General features: G+C 41.6%; 1 protein-coding gene across 11 annotated transcripts in view; it reads right to left on the bottom strand.

Moving 5' to 3' along the window:
- Window positions 1-12,741, bottom strand: part of ALCAM (activated leukocyte cell adhesion molecule) — a 128,134-nt gene extending 115,393 nt beyond the window's left edge. For 5 of the 11 annotated variants that reach the window (XM_068907547.1, XM_068907481.1, XM_068907463.1 and 2 more), the window contains exon 1: window positions 11,861-12,279. In XM_068907547.1, coding sequence (XP_068763648.1) covers window positions 11,861-11,963 — 103 coding nt within the window. In that variant the 5' untranslated portion in view covers window positions 11,964-12,279. Of the gene's footprint in view, window positions 1-10,687; window positions 10,840-11,342; window positions 11,550-11,860; window positions 12,335-12,674 lie in introns of those variants that run through there. The other 6 variants (XM_068907453.1, XM_068907475.1, XM_068907467.1 and 3 more) reach the window with 5 other exon arrangements.
- Between the last annotated feature and the right edge of the window lie 5,244 nt (window positions 12,742-17,985).

The following is a 17,985-nucleotide window of genomic DNA, read 5'->3' as shown; positions in this document are numbered from 1 at the left end:
AAGTATATATATAAAAAAAATTAATTTAATACATCTTATCAAAGAGTCAAAGAACTCTTCTTGCAGTTCTAAATACTTTAGCTTTGCTTAATTATTCTAATATGTATAGCCTTCTCCCTAAAACCATAAGATCATAAACACACATACTAGTCAATGACAGTGAGGTTTGGCTAACAACACGCTGGCAAAAAAAAAAATCCTATTTCTCAGTCAGAAATATTCCTCCAAATCTTCTTTTAATGTTCAAGTGTAATACATAAATCGAAAAGGTCTATATTACATAATTTAATATTTTCTTTATATCACAGATCTTCTACTTTTTTCTGCAAAACATCGGATGCTAAGAAGAAATAATTAGCTAAGACACTCAGCATTCTATTTCTATATATTTTATATCTTTTCTATGATCCTAGAAAGAAAAGATTCACCTCAGAATAAAACTGAGGAAGAAATAACAGTTTTTTGCCAGTGTGCTGGCTCTCTTCACGCAATTTTAAACCACCACCCATGTATGCCATCAGTACAAGAGATCATACCTGGCAATATACAAAAATAGCATCTAGGAATGAATGGTTGAAGTAGTTCTCGAGCCACACGAGGCTTGTGAGCAGTTCAAGCACGCTCCTGTCCCAGGGCTGAATCACAGAAGCCACAGGACACTCCTCAGCTGCCGACAGAAACATGGCTGCAGTAGCTGCTAATGCTGACACTGTTAGATTGCCTTGAGAGTCACTACATACTCAACACAGTCCTTTCTTGCAAAGGAGTGAAGAATACCAGCTTTGAGGATCACTACTCCTATGCAGAAGCCATGGTGGGAGTTTCCACTTCCTTGGGCTTTCTGATATGTTACATAAGCTTTTTACGCCGTCACCATAAATAAATTCTGGCCCTCTGAGCCCCACAATGCAAAATTCAGCTACTCTTTTCACAGGGAGAGTCCTTTACTATATCATCCATAAGAAATATCTGCAAATATAATTTGCACAAGGCTAGGGACTGTGGACTTGCAAATAGTGTGCTAGGAATAGCAATTATTAAGGATACATGTCCACCACAGTAGCAGCCCAAACAGGATTACTCAGCCTTCAAGTTACAACTGACCTATTAGCAAGCTGCAAAAGGTAACAAAACACTCATTATGCTTTAAGTTTAACTAAAGCAAATGGCACAAAACCCCTAAAACTCAATTATTTTTTCCATCACTGCAGTACTACAATTTAAGTTAGACACTCAAATCCTCTTCAATTAAATGCACTTTGTGGAACTTCCACCCTAGCTTAACAGTCTGGAAGCACTAACACATAAAAGGAAAAACAGCTAACTTCAGTGGCCTCTCCCCAAGCCAGTGCCATTCCTAATTCCCTGTTTCCTTCTGCTTATAAACACTCTTTGAAAAGCCTAGCCTCCACAAAGAAAAGCTGTAAGAGAGTGACTTACTCCGGAAAACAATGACCACTTTCCTCCCTTCCTTAAATAATAAGAGGGGGGGGGGGGGGGGGGGGGAAGCAGCAGAACCAGTCCTAAGCTTTCCCTGTGCATAGTCAAACTCATTTTTTTAAAAAGCTACCATTCTGGAAGATACTGGGGAATTGCTTAGTTTTATAAGCAGATGGAAGATTTAGGTCTTATCCTCATGTCTGTAATTACTTCAAGTCTGCATAAAACATTTTTTTCCAGTACCTTTCCTTCCCTCCTTTCCTAGAGGAGGAGAGATGACCACTTTTAAAATAAAGTTATCCAGAGTTTATAAAAAGGTTCAGCAAAAGAAAAAAAAAACACTCATTGCAATAATCCAATTAAAGTTTCCATTAAATATTTCAATTAACAGGCTCCCCCTCAAGACTTCTATGCAGCTTGCCATGCTCTATCACAGAACTCCCAAACTATAAACCACTTATTTCCTTGTGTGGTTATGAAAAAAGGCTGACTGTAAAAGTAACAAATATTTATTTTATTATCTCAAGAAAGCTTCCTCACAAGGGGTCATGGCCTCCTGCATTCTCAGTGTCCTGTTCTTTTGCATTTATATGCAGAAATTCTTAGAACAATCCTTTTTGCTTACAGTTAACAGCATCTCAAAGGATGACTAGCAACTGGTGTAAAAGCAAGAAAAAGACAGTGATTTATAAGGCTTTTGTGAATTAGAATCCACACCTAAGACGAGGCTCTCTGGCATACTAAAAAGGCTGGGTTTTATATTCACTTATGCAAAGCACTGTCCAAATGAGCAAGCAGATGCACGAAGCTTATACACACTCCTCAGGAGTAACCATACGTAAAACCGCAACAATAATTTGTTTTGAGAAACTGCACAAACACACTCTTCCCGAGAAAAAATTAACAAGCTTTTGGGATGAACTTTCAATTTCAATCTTCAAACATTCCCACACCTAATAGAACCAGACTGTAAATCCCAGCTAAAAACGGTTCACTTGCTACTTCCACCACGTGTGCGGATATCACCCTCACAACACTCCAGTTCTCTCTGGATAAAGCTTCTGTCAGCTTACACTCACCCATTCAGTATTCACTGAAAGAAATACACTGCTTTATTCATTCCTCTATGCCCTGTGTGTCTGATGCAATGGAAACAGAGCCAAGGATCATGAGCATACTGAATACACTGAAGACCATCCTTCCTTATCACTGCTGTACACATAGATGGAAATAATGATAAAAGTGACCCACAGAGTACTTTGCAAATGAATCAGAGCAAGAGAACAAATTGATAACCCCAAACTATGCAGATATCCCTTTGCAGCAGTTCAGAGGGACAGTATACTGTTAGTAAAAGCTGGGAACTTCTGAAGCTTCAGAGAAGCACAGCTCTTCCCTTGCCACTTACATATTGAAAAGGAAGCAACCACCATAGACACTGTGGATATGACCACCACTGTTACAGGCAGTTTCTGGTCTCTGGCTTTTGAACCGCCTGCTGCTGAAGTGCAACTGCAAAGCTGCACAGTGTGGTGAGCAGTGAGCTGCACTGCCACAGGGGCTGCTGAAGGGATCCAAATCCCCAGCTGAGGGGAGATGACAGTCAGCAGGGGCTACAGAGATGAACACTGCCAGTATGCCCCCAGACCAGCGACATGCCCGTTCCCAACCCAGGTCATAGGGCATGACCCCTGAAAAAACAACTCTCATTCCCTGCTCCCGGAACCATCACGCCTTTGGATTTCAAGACTGTGATATATCTCGTATGGCCCTTGAATATATCAACATCTTGACAGACAGACTGAAACGTTTGCTCTCTCCTGTCCTATAGCAACTTCCTTTTGACTGTAGACTCCAAGGGCTTATGGTTCTTTCTAGATAATGAAAGCCATTTCTACTGAAACAGGCATATGCTGTTTCAAAACATATAAGAGATACTAAATAGACTCTGTAAATCCAAGCTAAAAGTGGTTTACCTGCTTCTTCTATCATGTGCACAAATATAACCTTCACAACACTCCAGTTATTTTCCACTATCTCAGAAGCTTTGTACTCCTCCCTCCCAGAAACTGGGCAAAAGTTTCAGATTTAACACTGCAGCGTTCTTAAGAATACAGTCAGTGACAACAAGAAAGGACCTGGAGACACAGAGCGTGGATGAAATACCAGAAATACAACCCAATCCTTACATCTGCAGGTAAACATTCAAAAGTCTCACTCTGAGAACAGAGATTCCGACACAGACACATAGGAACTTGCCGTTGGCAGGCAGGCCTTTACGTTACTAGGGCTAAGTCTTTAGGGTACATTATAAGCTACGTTATAAGGACTTAAGCTTCAAAACTACAAAATAACATGTTGCATCACTCAAGAGTGGCATGATGAGTAAGGTCAGAGTAAACTGTGCAATAGTTACCCCCTCCAAAAGGTAAAGCGCTGTTTCAGAAGCCATGTCAAGACATAAACCACCAGAGCAAAACAGTTTTCTAGAAGTTTTAAATATTTAACAAAAATTCATTCTGACAACAGAAAGATAGAAAAATGCAACTTTATACTCATGTGAGGTCACTGTCATTTTTTGCTTATATAAAATAGCAACTATGTAAAATTGTAGTACTGTTTACACAGCAAACTATTACCAAAAGGTCATCCGATTGTGCAAGAACAGTAAGACATATAGTTCACTAATGTAAACTGGAAACTGTGGAGGGGGCATTCATAACATTGACTTCCATATCACTTGTGTACATATATGGGGTTCAAAATTAGCAATATTCTGCCATAGTTTGAGAACTAAGGAGTCTTTTTAAAAAAACTAGATAAAAAACAATTGGGTCTTGTACATGATAGCTGGAAAAGTGGGGTAAGGGAATACTTTTTCCCAGCTTGAATTCATGACTGAGGTTTTACGTCACCAGTTGTCATCACACCCTATTTTTAGTATTATTAGAAACTTTAAAATAGGTTCCCTAGTTTCAGAGAGCAAATCTCATAATAGTGTAGGTAATATTAAAATTCATCCATTAATAATACTTATCCTATCATCCTGTCTATATGCAATCATCTGTTACACAACTTGATGTGCAGTATCAGGAATGAAGGAATCAAAATTTACAATTCTCTTCTCTTCCAAAATTACATAATCACATTAAAGTTCCCCAACTCCTTCCTAAATATTGAGTTCTTTCTTCTTTTCTCATTCTATGCACGGCTTTTGCAAGTAAAGGCCGTTAAGTTCATCTCTGCTTTCCAAAATAACTAGAATAAGCCAATAAACAAACATGGTTTTACTTGAATAAGCAATAGGTCTTGCTTGGCTAAAAGCACACTGATTTCTAGACTTCACAAAGTACAATTTAATACCAAAATGGAGTATATGCCATTACCTAGGCTAATTCTCTACATAACCTACAACTAAATATTTCAGCAACTACAAAAGGAACTTCTTCCCACAAATAATAATAAAAACCCTCACACTTGCATTCAGCTATCCTAATCCCATTCTATAAATTGAGTATTCTCTGTAAGATAACTTTGCAGCAAGTCAAAAGATAAATTACTTCTTTGCAGCATTCATCTGATGGAAGAATAATGTTGAGTGCACTATAAATTTGTCTTTTTTTTTAAATACACTAAAAGGAGCCAATTCTTAACGAGGCTTCATAATTAGTCTCAAAATACTCTGATGAGAAATAGTATTTAAGAAAACTTGAAGGATCTATGAGAAATATAAAGTTCTAGCTTGCAGAACAGTTACCAGCTTTCCGTATTTACTTGTTTCTAAATCAAAGACACGGAACGGGTTAAAAGCATGTAAGCACATATGCAACCTAAATTTCTTTTATAATAATGAAGAACCCAGATTCTGTTTACAGAACAGCATATCTATTTCAATTTTTCTTTACGATCCCAAAATAACTTACTGATAGGACTGTTTTTGTTAAATAAAAATACTGTTTAGCAAAAGCCTATTGGAAGTGTGGAAGTGTTTTAGCTCTCTCTCACGCATCCAGGGCAGTCATTTCCTTATCCTGTTTGTATCTTATCATTCAAAACCACTCTTGGCACAATTCACCCCAGGAAAGCACTCTTTTAATTCAAAATTTTTAAAATTTCTCCATGAAGCCCCTCATCAGGCAAGAACAGGTCATTTGAGAAACTGAATCAGTAACCTATCCATTAAAAAAAAAACAAATAAACAAACAAAAAACCCCAAAAAACAAAAAAAATAAAGCCATACAGCAGAAGAGAACTGAGTCATCATTTCAGGTTTGTCCTTCTTCATGCAACAGGAAGTTATCGATGAAAGTAAGATTCTTTCAGAAACAAAGCCTGATACCTCAGAACGCTCTGAAGAAAAGGAATTTTAACATAATTTTCAATCTGAAGCCAGAGGTCTGAAAAAAGCAAACATGCTGCCTCTATCAGTAAGGTAGTGGAGCTCCCTCTATTGAATTAGTTGTCAAAAGTCTTTTTTTTAAAAAAAAAAAAAAAAGAAAAAAGCATACTGTGGTCAAAATCAGAATGTTTTATTAAAAAAAAAATCCAGCTAGGACTTAACTATCTGATATGCAAAGTACCTAAAAGAGGCATGCAAGCGAACAGGAACAGCTATGGCACACAGCTCCCAACACATCCTGAGACTCTGCTTATTCATAGGGCTCTTAACCAGAAGAGTTCTGCAGTCCATAAGACCCAAGTAGATGTTTTAGAGTTTGACAAACGTGTAAGTGTTTCCTTAGGACCAAAATAACTAATATCCATGTTTAATAATGCTAGGAAATTCTACAAATTGTAGAATCACAGTACAAAATGTAACATATGAACGCAGTTCAAATATTTATTATTTTTCTTCTACCATTGCAGGTTAACTATACATAGTACAACCTAATGTAAAACAGATGATATAGATATATAGATTGCCGAAATAGTCATTAAATCACTAAATGCAGTTTCTGCTTACTATCAAGGGAACAGCTTAGCCCCTAGATATTGCTGCTGAAAGCACTTCAAATGCTTTCTAACTAAACATTACAGAACTGCTCTACCCCTGATTACCTCCTAAATCATACCCTAAAGCTTTGTGCTCTCTCCCCACTGTTCTATCACTTTCCTTCTTACTTTCTCTCTGCCTCCACCAGAGAGATCTATTTCTTATCTATGAAGAAAATACCAGCTGAGTAAATACAGGACTTGCTTTAATAAATAAATACTTATTTGCTGTTCTGGAGACTTACATGTGTGATAAGAAAAGCAACTAAACCTTAAACTTGGTAGATATTCCTCAAAAGAGCCACCATTTTAGAGCACTAGATTAACATCTACCAGGGTAGGACTTGGTGCAAGTCAAGCCACTCTCACTAAAACAGACTGGGGAAGGAGAGAGGAAAAAAAAAAAGGGGAGGGGGAAAGAGACATTATTTCATCACTGCCTACAGCAGATTATCAGTATACTAGTTGTGCTGTTAAAACAAGATTCATTTTCAAGCTTATTAGAAATGGAAACATATGCCCTCCCTTAGTATATACACTGTTCTTTTATTTAATAAGACATCAAGATATAGAATATGTATATCAAAGACTTGTTTTCAGGAAGGATAACACGACACGGCCAAATCAAGAGTTGTGGATATTCATTTTTTTCTGGAAAATTATATACTGACTAGAATTGACTTGAGTAGTATCTACAGCATTTACAATTATGAAAATTCTTTCATTTGAGCACTGGTGCATGGAAGCATAACTGACTTGATTTTTCCTGAAAGTAGAGGAACTTGAGAGAATTCAGCACATCACAACAGGTGCGCAGTTCTTTTAGAAGTGTGGCTGTACAGTTTAACATACATTTTCTAATATCTTGGGAAAAAAAATAATATTACTAGAGTTAAAAAAAAAAAAATCTATGTATTAGCCAGCCTCGAAGAACACTAAACAAAGAGCCTAAAGTTTATGTTTCTAGATATGTTAAGCATCTTTCAAAAGCTGGTATATAAAGTCTAGCCATGTATCTGTTTGCAGAATTGAAAACAAAAAAGTGTGATCTGAAAAAAACAGTTTCCACAGTCAGTATGGTAGCATAAAGGAATTCTCCCATATGAGAAACAGCAGTGGGAGAAAAGCCATTGCAGACCAGATCATGAGCCAGGTGACCTGTGACTATTATGCCTACGTTCATATAAAGCAGGTCACAAAAAGTAGAAACTATGAATATTGCATAATCAGCTAAAGTTAGGAGATTCAATTACAAGTTATAGCTCCTACAAAGTTAGCACGATCACTCTCAACTGTTAAAAAGTTAAACTATACTTTAAGCCTGTTCTTAAATTGGTAGGCCTGCCTCCCCCATATCTGGTCCCTAATCTGACATCTGCTATTGTTTCATCATAGGCTCAATAATTAGCCCAAGACCACTTTGATAGCATTTTCAATCATCTTAAAAAAATATATATATTTATATACCTATATATACACACACACACACACACTGTTGAGGGGGCTGGGAAAAAAGCAAAAACAAAAAACCATGGTGCTGTACTGCAGTATGACTGGCAAGTACATTAAAGCTATTAACACTGAAGTAATGCTTGTTCTTGTACGAGGTCTACTAGGTCCTTCTGTACCATATGTAATCCGATCTGACATCATGGAAATCGGCAGTGAGCCCTCAATACCTTAAGATTACAAAACACATTATAAAGCTGGACATTTGTAAGAAAATGGAAAAGGTAGATTTATCTTGATCACACGCACATAATTCACGTTATGTAAAATACTTAACAGTGTTTTCTGTATTTCCCATTCATGTATCACCTTGCATAAATATTCAGAGATTTTTGTTCCCCAAAACTTTAAGACACAGATAAGCTAACAAATAGCATTACTTCTACTAGAAAGACAGCTGAAATTGTTTACCCTGGGGTTAGACATTAGCATCCTAGGACCCGTTTTAGAAAAGGGAATGAACGGCACTGTAAGAATGGGTATTACTCTTCCATAGGTTAAAAGGTGAAAATAAGATATTCTGAAATTAAATATTACTCACCATAGAGCTATTGATTTCAGGAACATAAAACATATTTTTGAGTAAAAATCAATGGGTTAGGTCCTTCTAAGAATGGAAAAAAAAACTTATTTTCTTTCAGTATGAAACTTGAGAGACCTAAGATTACAGGCTTGGATGATTTCTGTTGTTGCCTTCTGCCTTATAAGTGCTAGAAAACCAGTAGAGGAGGAGAGAGGATAAGAAGAAATATAATTTATGTTGTGAGACTTTTCTAGCATATTCTCAATAAAAGAAAAAGATTTATTTAAACAAGTAAAACATTTCCCAAAGCAAATGATTAACAATTAAAAACGAGTCAGGCTTTGCCAACTTTGTATTAGACCACAGAAATATAGTGTATTAGAACAAATATGCATGGTATGGTGGTTTCCTGATTTTTTTTTTCCTAAAACTGAAAACATGTGAGCCTCAGGTTTTAATACAGAAAATCAGTTTTCCTCAACCAGTATTATGTCAGACGTACAAGCAAAACAGCAGTCAGAAGCGAGAACACGGTGATAAGCGTCATGTGAACGAGAAGACTAAATATTACAGTTTCACTACATTTGCATAACATAGCAATATGTAACATCTTCAGTAACGAAACAATTCAATAGGCTTTTATCTTCATAATTACCATTCATCAGTGTGTGTGTGTGTGGGGGGGGGGACTACAAAGATGAAGATTAGCTCTTGATTAAAAGTTGGCTTTCCTTTCCCATCTAGTTATTTCTTCTAGAGAATCACACAATTTTAATTAGTATACCTATTTAGTCTGGCCTAGGGTTAATCTTCAAATAGCAAATTGGGACTTGGTCCACTTTTGTATATCTTGATTTTATATATATCCGTATAAAAGATATAATAAAAATACACATATATTAAAAGATACATATGTTATAAAGCAGTTTAGAAATGTTAAATTTCTTTGTTCACAGAATAACAGGAATCACCAATAAGCTTGAGTACTGCTGAAGAGATCAACACCTGATACACATCAGCTGGTAATATGCTTTTAATAGCTTACCTATTGCTTTCCCTATGTAAACCTGAAATGAAATTCCCAGAAGCCAAACGTTATGACAGCGTAATATATCCAGAATTTATTGCGGATGATCATAAATTAGTATGAAACAGCTAAGATAACAAGGAGAAAGAAACCTGAAATATACAGTAGTATCAAGACCTTTTTACAGTTATTCTCATATTTATTCCTTGAAGGCCAGAAGATATTTAAACTGGGAACTAGAGATTTAAATCTTAACTCAGGCTTTCCAAGCATTTCCCTGCACTACTGAAAAGTTACTAAGCTGAGGCAGTGCTGTTTTCTCCCAATATCTATTTGCATGCATTCTGAACAGAGCCTGAAATTCTTAGCAAGGGGGCAAGAAAGAAAGAAATACAAGAAAACTAGATAAATGGTTCACCTCCAACCTATTTCGGTAATAGCTGGTCAAGTTCCATCTTTTTATACACCTTCATCAACACAACCCTTGAGAAGGAAGGAAATCTACAATTGTTAAAATATTTTAAGTGAAAACACGGACAGTCACGCAACCGGTGGGATCACGTCTTATTTTCTTTACCGGAAAGTGAGATACAACTCCCTACATGGGACAAGTCTTGCTTCTTGGAAGCTGAGGTGCTTATCTCAGAATACCTTTAAAACTTCATAAAATGAATAATCTTTCCTGAAGAGTTTCTCTACATCACAGAAACCAGTATTCTTTGTAAGCTTTGTCACCGAGACTTACGCTTTTAAGTCTTACAATGATTAAACACTGTATTTGTCAAAGACAAAACCTGGCAGAACAGCTTGACATATTCCCTTAAGGTTCTTTCTGCAGCTTTTTTACTGTTCTAATTGAAACTAAAGCCTCAGCAGCCTCACACCATTGGTGGTTTGGTAGCTCATTTTTTAACTTAGCTTGTACTAAACAAACATCAAAATATCACTAAGTGAAAGAGGTCTCCTAAAGTCCCATCCTTATCTTTCATTTCGAAGAAATCATATTGCCTGTAAATGGTTAACAGGAGAGCACATTAAGAGCAAGGCAGAAAACAGGAACGAAAAAACACCAACTTCTGCAAACGCTTCTCTGTTGCGAACGCAAGCACACAAAGGCGAAGCCATTTCCTTAAAGCAATACAAAATGTTACCACAGGCTGACGCTCTTTCTACAAGAATAATGAGACGCTCTCTACCTCGAACGCAGAACTCTTCACTTCACAGCTTTCCCCGAGACTTCAGTTTCACGCTCAATATTTACAAAATAAAGCCTACGAACACCTCATGGCCCAAACACTCCCAGAACAACTAAGGCTTTTTGGCACTTCCTGCCCGTCCTCACTTCAGGGAGGGAAAGAGACTTTAGTCGCCCACCGCAACCCGACCTGCCGCCGTCCGCCTCGTCCGACGCGGCGCTGCCACTCCGCGAGGGACGGCTCGGCGTTTACTCCGCCGCGGTCGGATCGCAGCGCGGTCAGCTCGCCGGCCACCTCGGAGCCGGGGCTGCTCCGCTCCCCTCGGGGCCGGCGGCCTCCCCAGGGGCGCTAACCGGCCCCGGCTGCCGAGGAGGGCTCGGCCACGGCGGCGCCCGAGGGAGGGCAGCGGGGAGACCGGCCCAAGTTGGCGGCAGCCCGCTCTGCGGGACGTGCCCTCCAGCCCCACAGCGAAACACGCAAGGCGCCAGCCCCGGCTTGCACATGCTGGCACCCCCCATCCCCCCCGCCCCGGCCGGGCTCCCTCACCCTCCGGCGGCCGCTGACAACGACCGCGGAGGGACCCCTCTACCGGCCGGGGGGGGGGGGGGTGGCCCGTCTCCGTCTATCCCTCCGCCTCTTACGCCTCTCAGCCTACCTCACCACCAGGGCAGCTCCTTCCCTTCCCTCAGGGCAGGCGCAGCTGGCACGGCGGTCACCCGGCCGGCCTCGGCCCGGAGGCCCGCGGCGGGCGAGGGCAGCCCCCGCCCGCGCTCCTCGGCCAGCACGGCGCACACGGGAGGGAGGAGAGGGTGCCCGGCGCCCGCGCCAACGGTCGCCCGCGCCAACGGTCGCCCGCGCCAACGGTCGCCCGCGCCAACGGTCGCCCGCGCCAACGGTCGCCCGCGCCAACGGTCGCCCGCGCCAACGGTCGCCCGCGCCAACGGTCGCCCGCGCCGGGAGCGCTGACCCCGCGGCGCCGAGGAGCCGGCGGCAGGTGGGTGTAAGGGGGGTCCGGGCTGCGGCGGGCAGAGCGGCCGCGGGAGCGGCGAGCCGCGGGCGGGCTCGGCCACCTGCGGCCGCCCCCAGCCTCTGCCCTGCACGAAGTTGCGGGCGGCCGGGACGGCGCGGCGGCGGCGGCCCCGGTGCCGGGCGCCCCTCCCCGCGGGCGCTCACCTGGCGGCAGGCAGAGGGCTCCGAGCAGCAGGCAGAGCAGCAGCGGCAGCGGGTGGCGGCGGCAGGAGGCGCGGGCGGCGGCGGCGGCGGGGGGCTCCATCATCCCGCCTGCCCGCGGCGGGACCGAGGGGCTGCGGTGGAGAGGGCGGCGCGCCCGCGGCGGCTCTTCCCTCTCGCAGCGGAGCGGGGAGGCAAGTTCTGCCCTGCGAGACCGGGCGGCGGCGGCAGGTTTCCCCGGGGCGGCGGCGGGAGCGGTCACGTCCCGGGCGGCGGGCGCTGAGGAGGCGGCGGCAGCGGTGGCAGGGCGGCTGCTCTCCCTCTTGCCGAGCGAGCGGCGAGGAGCGACTCCGCACCGGAGCAGGTGGCGGCTCCCCTCTGGCAGCGAGCGGCGCTCCAGGACTGAGAGCGGCGGCGGCGGAGCTGGGCGGTGGTGGCAGCGCTGGCTCGGCCCCTCCGCCCGCCCCCAGCCGGGCCCGCTGTGCGCACGCGCGGCCCGGGCGGCGGCAGCGCTGGAGCCGCCGCCGGCTGCTGTCACTCGGGCGGCGGTGGTGCGGGGAACCCCCGAGCCCCGCCGCACCCGCTCGGTGCTGGATGCAATGCACTGTTGCAGGCCAGTACTTAAAAGCGGGTAAAGCATCTCCCCCCCCCCCCCGCAACCAAGGCACCTGCAGGCGATGAATTGCCCGTTGTGTGAATTGCCCGTTGTGTTGTGTGTCTAAAAGCTAGTGCGCCGTCCTCTCCCTCGTCCAAATGGAGAGGACTAAAGGTAATACCGCTCAGTGAACGTAGTGTAGTGGAGGGGAAAGGAGCTTACAGCACTCTTCGTTGCATGAAGGAGCACCGATGAAGGGCAAAGGCAGGATCATTCAGCACTTCTGGAAGTCAGCTGCCCTAAAGGTCAGAAAGATCCCTCCTCAAAGTAATGTACTCCAGAAGCAGTGCTTTCAGGCACACTGCTTCATTCTTCTCCCCGTTCTAGACTGAGCAAGTGGTGGTATTTCACAAAGAGGGACCTGAGGGCCCTGCAACCACGCAGCAGGTTTCCTGACAAACAGTTCTGTGTGATCAGCACGTAGTCCACGTTGTCACATGAAGTAAGCCTGATCTCCTGAAACTAGTGAATGTGCACATCATGTGATCCCTCCAGAGGGACTTTCTAGTAGTGAAATCCAAAGTGACGAGTGTCTTATATTACTTCACCATGTGACAATGTGGACTGTCAGAGAGGAACCTCCCCAAAACTCCTGCAAGTTGAACACAAGCTTAAGCCAGTTTATTCTGCAAATATGTTTGCTGTTCTCAAAACAATTTTCATGATGACTAAGAACTGAGAACGCTTAAAACATTACCGGAGTAGGTTTAAAACAATACAGCCCATATATTTTTCCTTGTGTACTTTACTTTTTTCTGTGAAATGAGATGAGGATGTTTCACTTTTAGAATTTGTAGTCTAAAACATGGTCTTCAAATCAAAACATCCTCCTGTTCTTTCACATTGTTATTATTATTATATCTCTTACTGTGCGAGTCATGCTATGCTTTCAAATCTAAAAATATTTGTTTCTAAACTTACAGCAAATCAGAGCTCTGCGGTCTTTTGTTTTCTGAGCAGATTTCTCTCAGTGGGATATATTAATAAGTAGATTCCAAAAAAGTACTACTTTAAGATCAAAAAACTTTTCATCTTCCTGTTGAAGGCGATGGAGGCTTTCCATTCGGGGTGTTTTCTCACATATTTAAAAGTCTTACTAAATGTGCATTAGTAGGGCTAGTTGATATTTTTATTACTGTAGAATCTGGAGACCCTCTCAAAGTCCTGAGAGAGGCATTATATGAAATTATGTTGCAGTGACTACCTCATCCAGTTCAGGGTTGTATTCCTATAAAGTTTTTTTAACTTATAGTGCTTTTAAGAGTATTCATTGTTTCTGCAACAATTAGAAACATTACAAATCAAGGGGCTAATCCTGAAATCATTGCTGATGTAGACAAGCCTGTTACAGCTAGTGAGGCTGTAGATGGGAGAAAAGGCTGAAAAGTCAAAATTTAAAAATTATGTGAATACAAACAAACATAGAAGAGGAGAAGGCTTATATGCCAGAATTCAGTGGTGCACTTAGCATACAGTTTGTTTTAAACATGGCAATAGTGAGGTCAATTTGTAGAGATAAATACATGATTTGCTGGTTTAGAACATTAAATAACGCCCAAACATCTTTTTTAATGTAGGTGATTAACTGTTCCCTCATTTACATCCAAATAATGAGTAGTATGTATTTTCTGTCAGTGGGAGTGAGGAAGAAGAAATGTTTGTGAATGATGCAAATGATTTTGAAGTGCATGGTGTGTAGACTATGAAAGTACACTATAGAACCACATAGTTCAAACAACTGAAACAGATAGAGTCATTTTATAATTTACGCTTAAGCTATTATTAAAAAAAAAATTCCTCAATGACTCTTTTGCCCTCAGGTCAATACTGAATGTGTGGTTAAAAGTCTGTAAGAAATATGAGAAATGTGGAAGATTACATCAAGGACACAATACTTAAATCAGAAGTATGATTTGTTTTGGGTTTTCCTCACTACTTTGCCATTTTTTTCTTCAAAGCTGTTTCTACCTTTCACTTGAAAGGAGCTCTTTAAATTCTGAGTAAATAGAAAACATCTCAAGCTCAGATTACTCAAATGTTTTGATAACTTTGCAGGAATTTAAATGTGATTAGAAATCGTCAAGATAATTATTAAAGATATCTTTATGTGCTATGTCATTTCAGCTATCCTCAATTCTGAGATTTGTAATTAATTCCTTTAATGTCTATTGGGTTGACAGAATATAGATTTGTTTTTTACAAATTATGTACTTGGGGCATGCTCCTGTTCCCATTGAAGTTAATGAGAGTATGAGTGAGTCACTGATCTACTGGGGAAACAGCAACTACTTGGCTTTAAAGTCCAAAATAAACACTTTTTTGAAGAAGTTAAAACAGTAGTATAAAATTTTTCTTCTGTAGGAAGTAGCTCTATGTTTGAAAAGCGTTAATAATGAAAACATTCTTTGATAGGTGCTTAATCCTATCAAACCACAGATTTTGTATTTATGTGACAAATGGATTAAAAGTGTAATCCATTAATAATGGATTGTGCATCATAACAAAGAGTTTTTGTTAAACTGAAATATCATATTCCATTTGCAACAGGTGTATAAAATAGTTAACGTTGAAAGCAAATTTCTAGCAAGAAGAGTACGGAATATTGTTGAATAGAGGACTGATCAACACATCTGGTAATTTAATCTATTATTAGTATTGATTGAATAAACTTCAGGGTATGATAGTTAATATAACGTCGATGAAGCTGTGCATGCTATTTTGGCTCAGCATCCAAAATACAGTCTGCAAAATGGAAATCTTCCATTGTTCTCACTGCAATGGAATTATAAGACAACTGTTGAACGCAATGTCCAACCTTGTATTTCTGTAAGCTAATCTCTGTTAGTGTGGGTATTGTTAAGCTAAAGTTGTTAATTCAGCAGGAGCATGCATGTGCTTAGATTCTTGAGCCATTTATTTTTTTTTTTTTTAACAAGGTTTAAACATGAATGTAGTCTATGCCACCGATCACAGAATTTTTGAAGGAATTATGTCAGTGAATCGTTGTGACTTGGACCGTAATTTTAGGACAGTTGGGAAATCCGCAAGGTACTTCCTGCACCCTTAGGCATCTGAATACCTTTAAAAACTGTGCTTTGCAAATCTGAGCCAAAGCACGTTGCAGTCTTTCCACTGACTTTGCTTAATAAAGGAACAAGCCATGGCAGAAGAAGGCCACCCTCTGTGGCTTGAGAATAGTCGTGTTTGGCAGGAATTATTTTGCATTGCTTATCACATGAGGATAATTGATAGCAAAGTCTTCCGAATTAGATCAACTGGGTGTCTTTAGGTTGCAGGGTATCTCACACAGAAAGTGCGCGGCACAGATAGTAAATGGACTGAAAGCAGAGTTGGGCTAAAAATGAGCTGTGGCCAATGGTCACAAAGAAGAAAGCGTACTTAGCGCAACCGCCTGCAGTTTTGGCTGTCTCTGATCTAAGTAAATGGGATGCATACGTTTTGTGGGGGAGGGGGGAGTGAGGGGAGCAAACAAATAACATTGGAAGAGTACCTGGAATCTGTATTTCCAGTATTTCTTCAATGCAAAAATGATCCTACTCAAAGCAATCAACAAATAGCTGACAGTATTGTTCTTGTAGTCATCAGCATAGCAATTAGGTTCCTGATATAAACTTATTTTCCTATTACCCATGTCCAGTGCACCTTTTTTACATATAATTTAACTGAAGAACCAGTACTGTACAAACATTCGTTAAAATGGCATTATGCTTACATTATATACAGAATACCCAGAATGCCTTCAGCTGAGAGAAAGTTTTGACAAAACATGAGTGGCAGGTGGGAGGAAGAATTTTCAAGAATAGGTGATGGTCGTCGTCTTTGAAACTTTGCAACTTGCCCCCCAAAAAAGAAAAAAATAAAGCAGACTAGAAGCAGATCTTATAAACAGAAAATATAAGAGGAGCCAAAGGGCTCGACATGTTAACGAAGTGTGTAAAGAATAAAATCAATCCAGTTTTTCAGGTCACATTAGTATATATCAGCTATGCTGGCTACCAACTCGCTTTTTGTGAAGGCTGTTTCCTTTTCTTCTCCTTGCTTTAAAACAGTTTTGAGGAAGGTAAGAGAGAGCAGTTTTCAGATTTCAGGTGTCTTTTTTCATTACGAAAAGGGCTTTTGAGGGCAAAGAATTGTTTTTATATGCAAATCTGTGGGATACATGATGGCAGAGTGTGAAGAGTGGCACGTAATATATCACAGATGCAAGATAGCTGTAATACAAAGAACAAGATCGTTAACGCTGCTAACATGATTACACAGTGTTTCCCCATTTTTGTGCCAAATTGTGTGACTTTCTGTGCTTTCTAGTACTTGGTGCTACTTGGCTGTAGGAGGAAGACACCCTAATAACTAACTGAGGAACTAACTGAGCCCATGCTAAGGGGTGTCCTTGACAAGACGTGTCCCATTCTGCCCACAAACACTTTGCAAGCCAGTGCTGCAAAAGCTGAGGTGCAATGCTGTGAAGGAGCAAGAAAGAGCATAGTGTGGTATGATTCAAGCAGAGTTTTCTAACTTCTTAGCCAGACCCTGCTATGCAGATCTTTGGTCACCTGTCAAAAACATAGTTTGGAGAAATATGGCTGCTCCAGAATCATAGTATTATGTTGGGTGGAGAAAGAGGATGTTGGTGGGTTTCCCTGCCCTATTTGGTGGCTCTGGCCAACTGCTGACACTTGCCCAAGGCTGCTCTGTCTGCATCCAGGCTGGATTTCCCTGTGAGGCAACGTTGAGGCGCAGTTCTCAGAAGGGCTCAGGCAACATGCTGGACTTGGGAAGTTGTTTCATGGGTAATCGGCTTTAGCCTGAGGAGCCTTTCCACAGGGCTGAGCAGAGAGGAGTTGGTCTTGGCTTCAGCCTCACACTGTAAACATATTTCTCCGTCTGTTCCATTGCTGTCCCTCACAGCTATGGGCTGGACTAACTTGATTGTCCTAAGGTCAGCTCTGGCATGGCGATACTGCCAAATCGGAGCCTCTGTTGTCTGATTCTACCTGTGCTGCCAGTGTAAGTGCAGACAAAGTCCTGGCGAAGCACCAGAGAGCAATGGAGACCCTTTCTGGCCTGCATCCTCCTTTCATCTCTGCTACAGTGCTGTCAGTCAGGCAGCAATCCATAATTGTTTTGGGATTCTGTGACACCAGATGAGCTGGCATGGGAGCCAGTGTTAGGACAGCACTGGGAGTTCCAAAACAGCTTCTGGACTGCAAGACAGTGTGAACGGGGGATTCTGGAGCCATCAGTAGGTAGGTTCTTCCTCGTGGAGAGCTCTTGCTAGGGTTCTCTGGGGGAGCAATCTAACAGAGCAAAGATGGGCATAGCTGCAGGTGCTATCTCCTACATCATCACTAGAAGACCTTCTAAGGACCCCTGTATTCAAAATTAATTTTAACTTTCTTTTTACAGAGGCTACATCTGGTTTTGGTCCAAAATTTCAAATTCTTACTTGGAT

The sequence above is a fragment of the Struthio camelus genome, chromosome 1 (assembly GCF_040807025.1).
Source record: "Struthio camelus isolate bStrCam1 chromosome 1, bStrCam1.hap1, whole genome shotgun sequence".
Taxonomy (NCBI): domain Eukaryota; kingdom Metazoa; phylum Chordata; class Aves; order Struthioniformes; family Struthionidae; genus Struthio; species Struthio camelus.
Note: the sequence above shows the minus strand (reverse complement) of the source record. Positions and strands in the feature narration are given on the sequence as shown.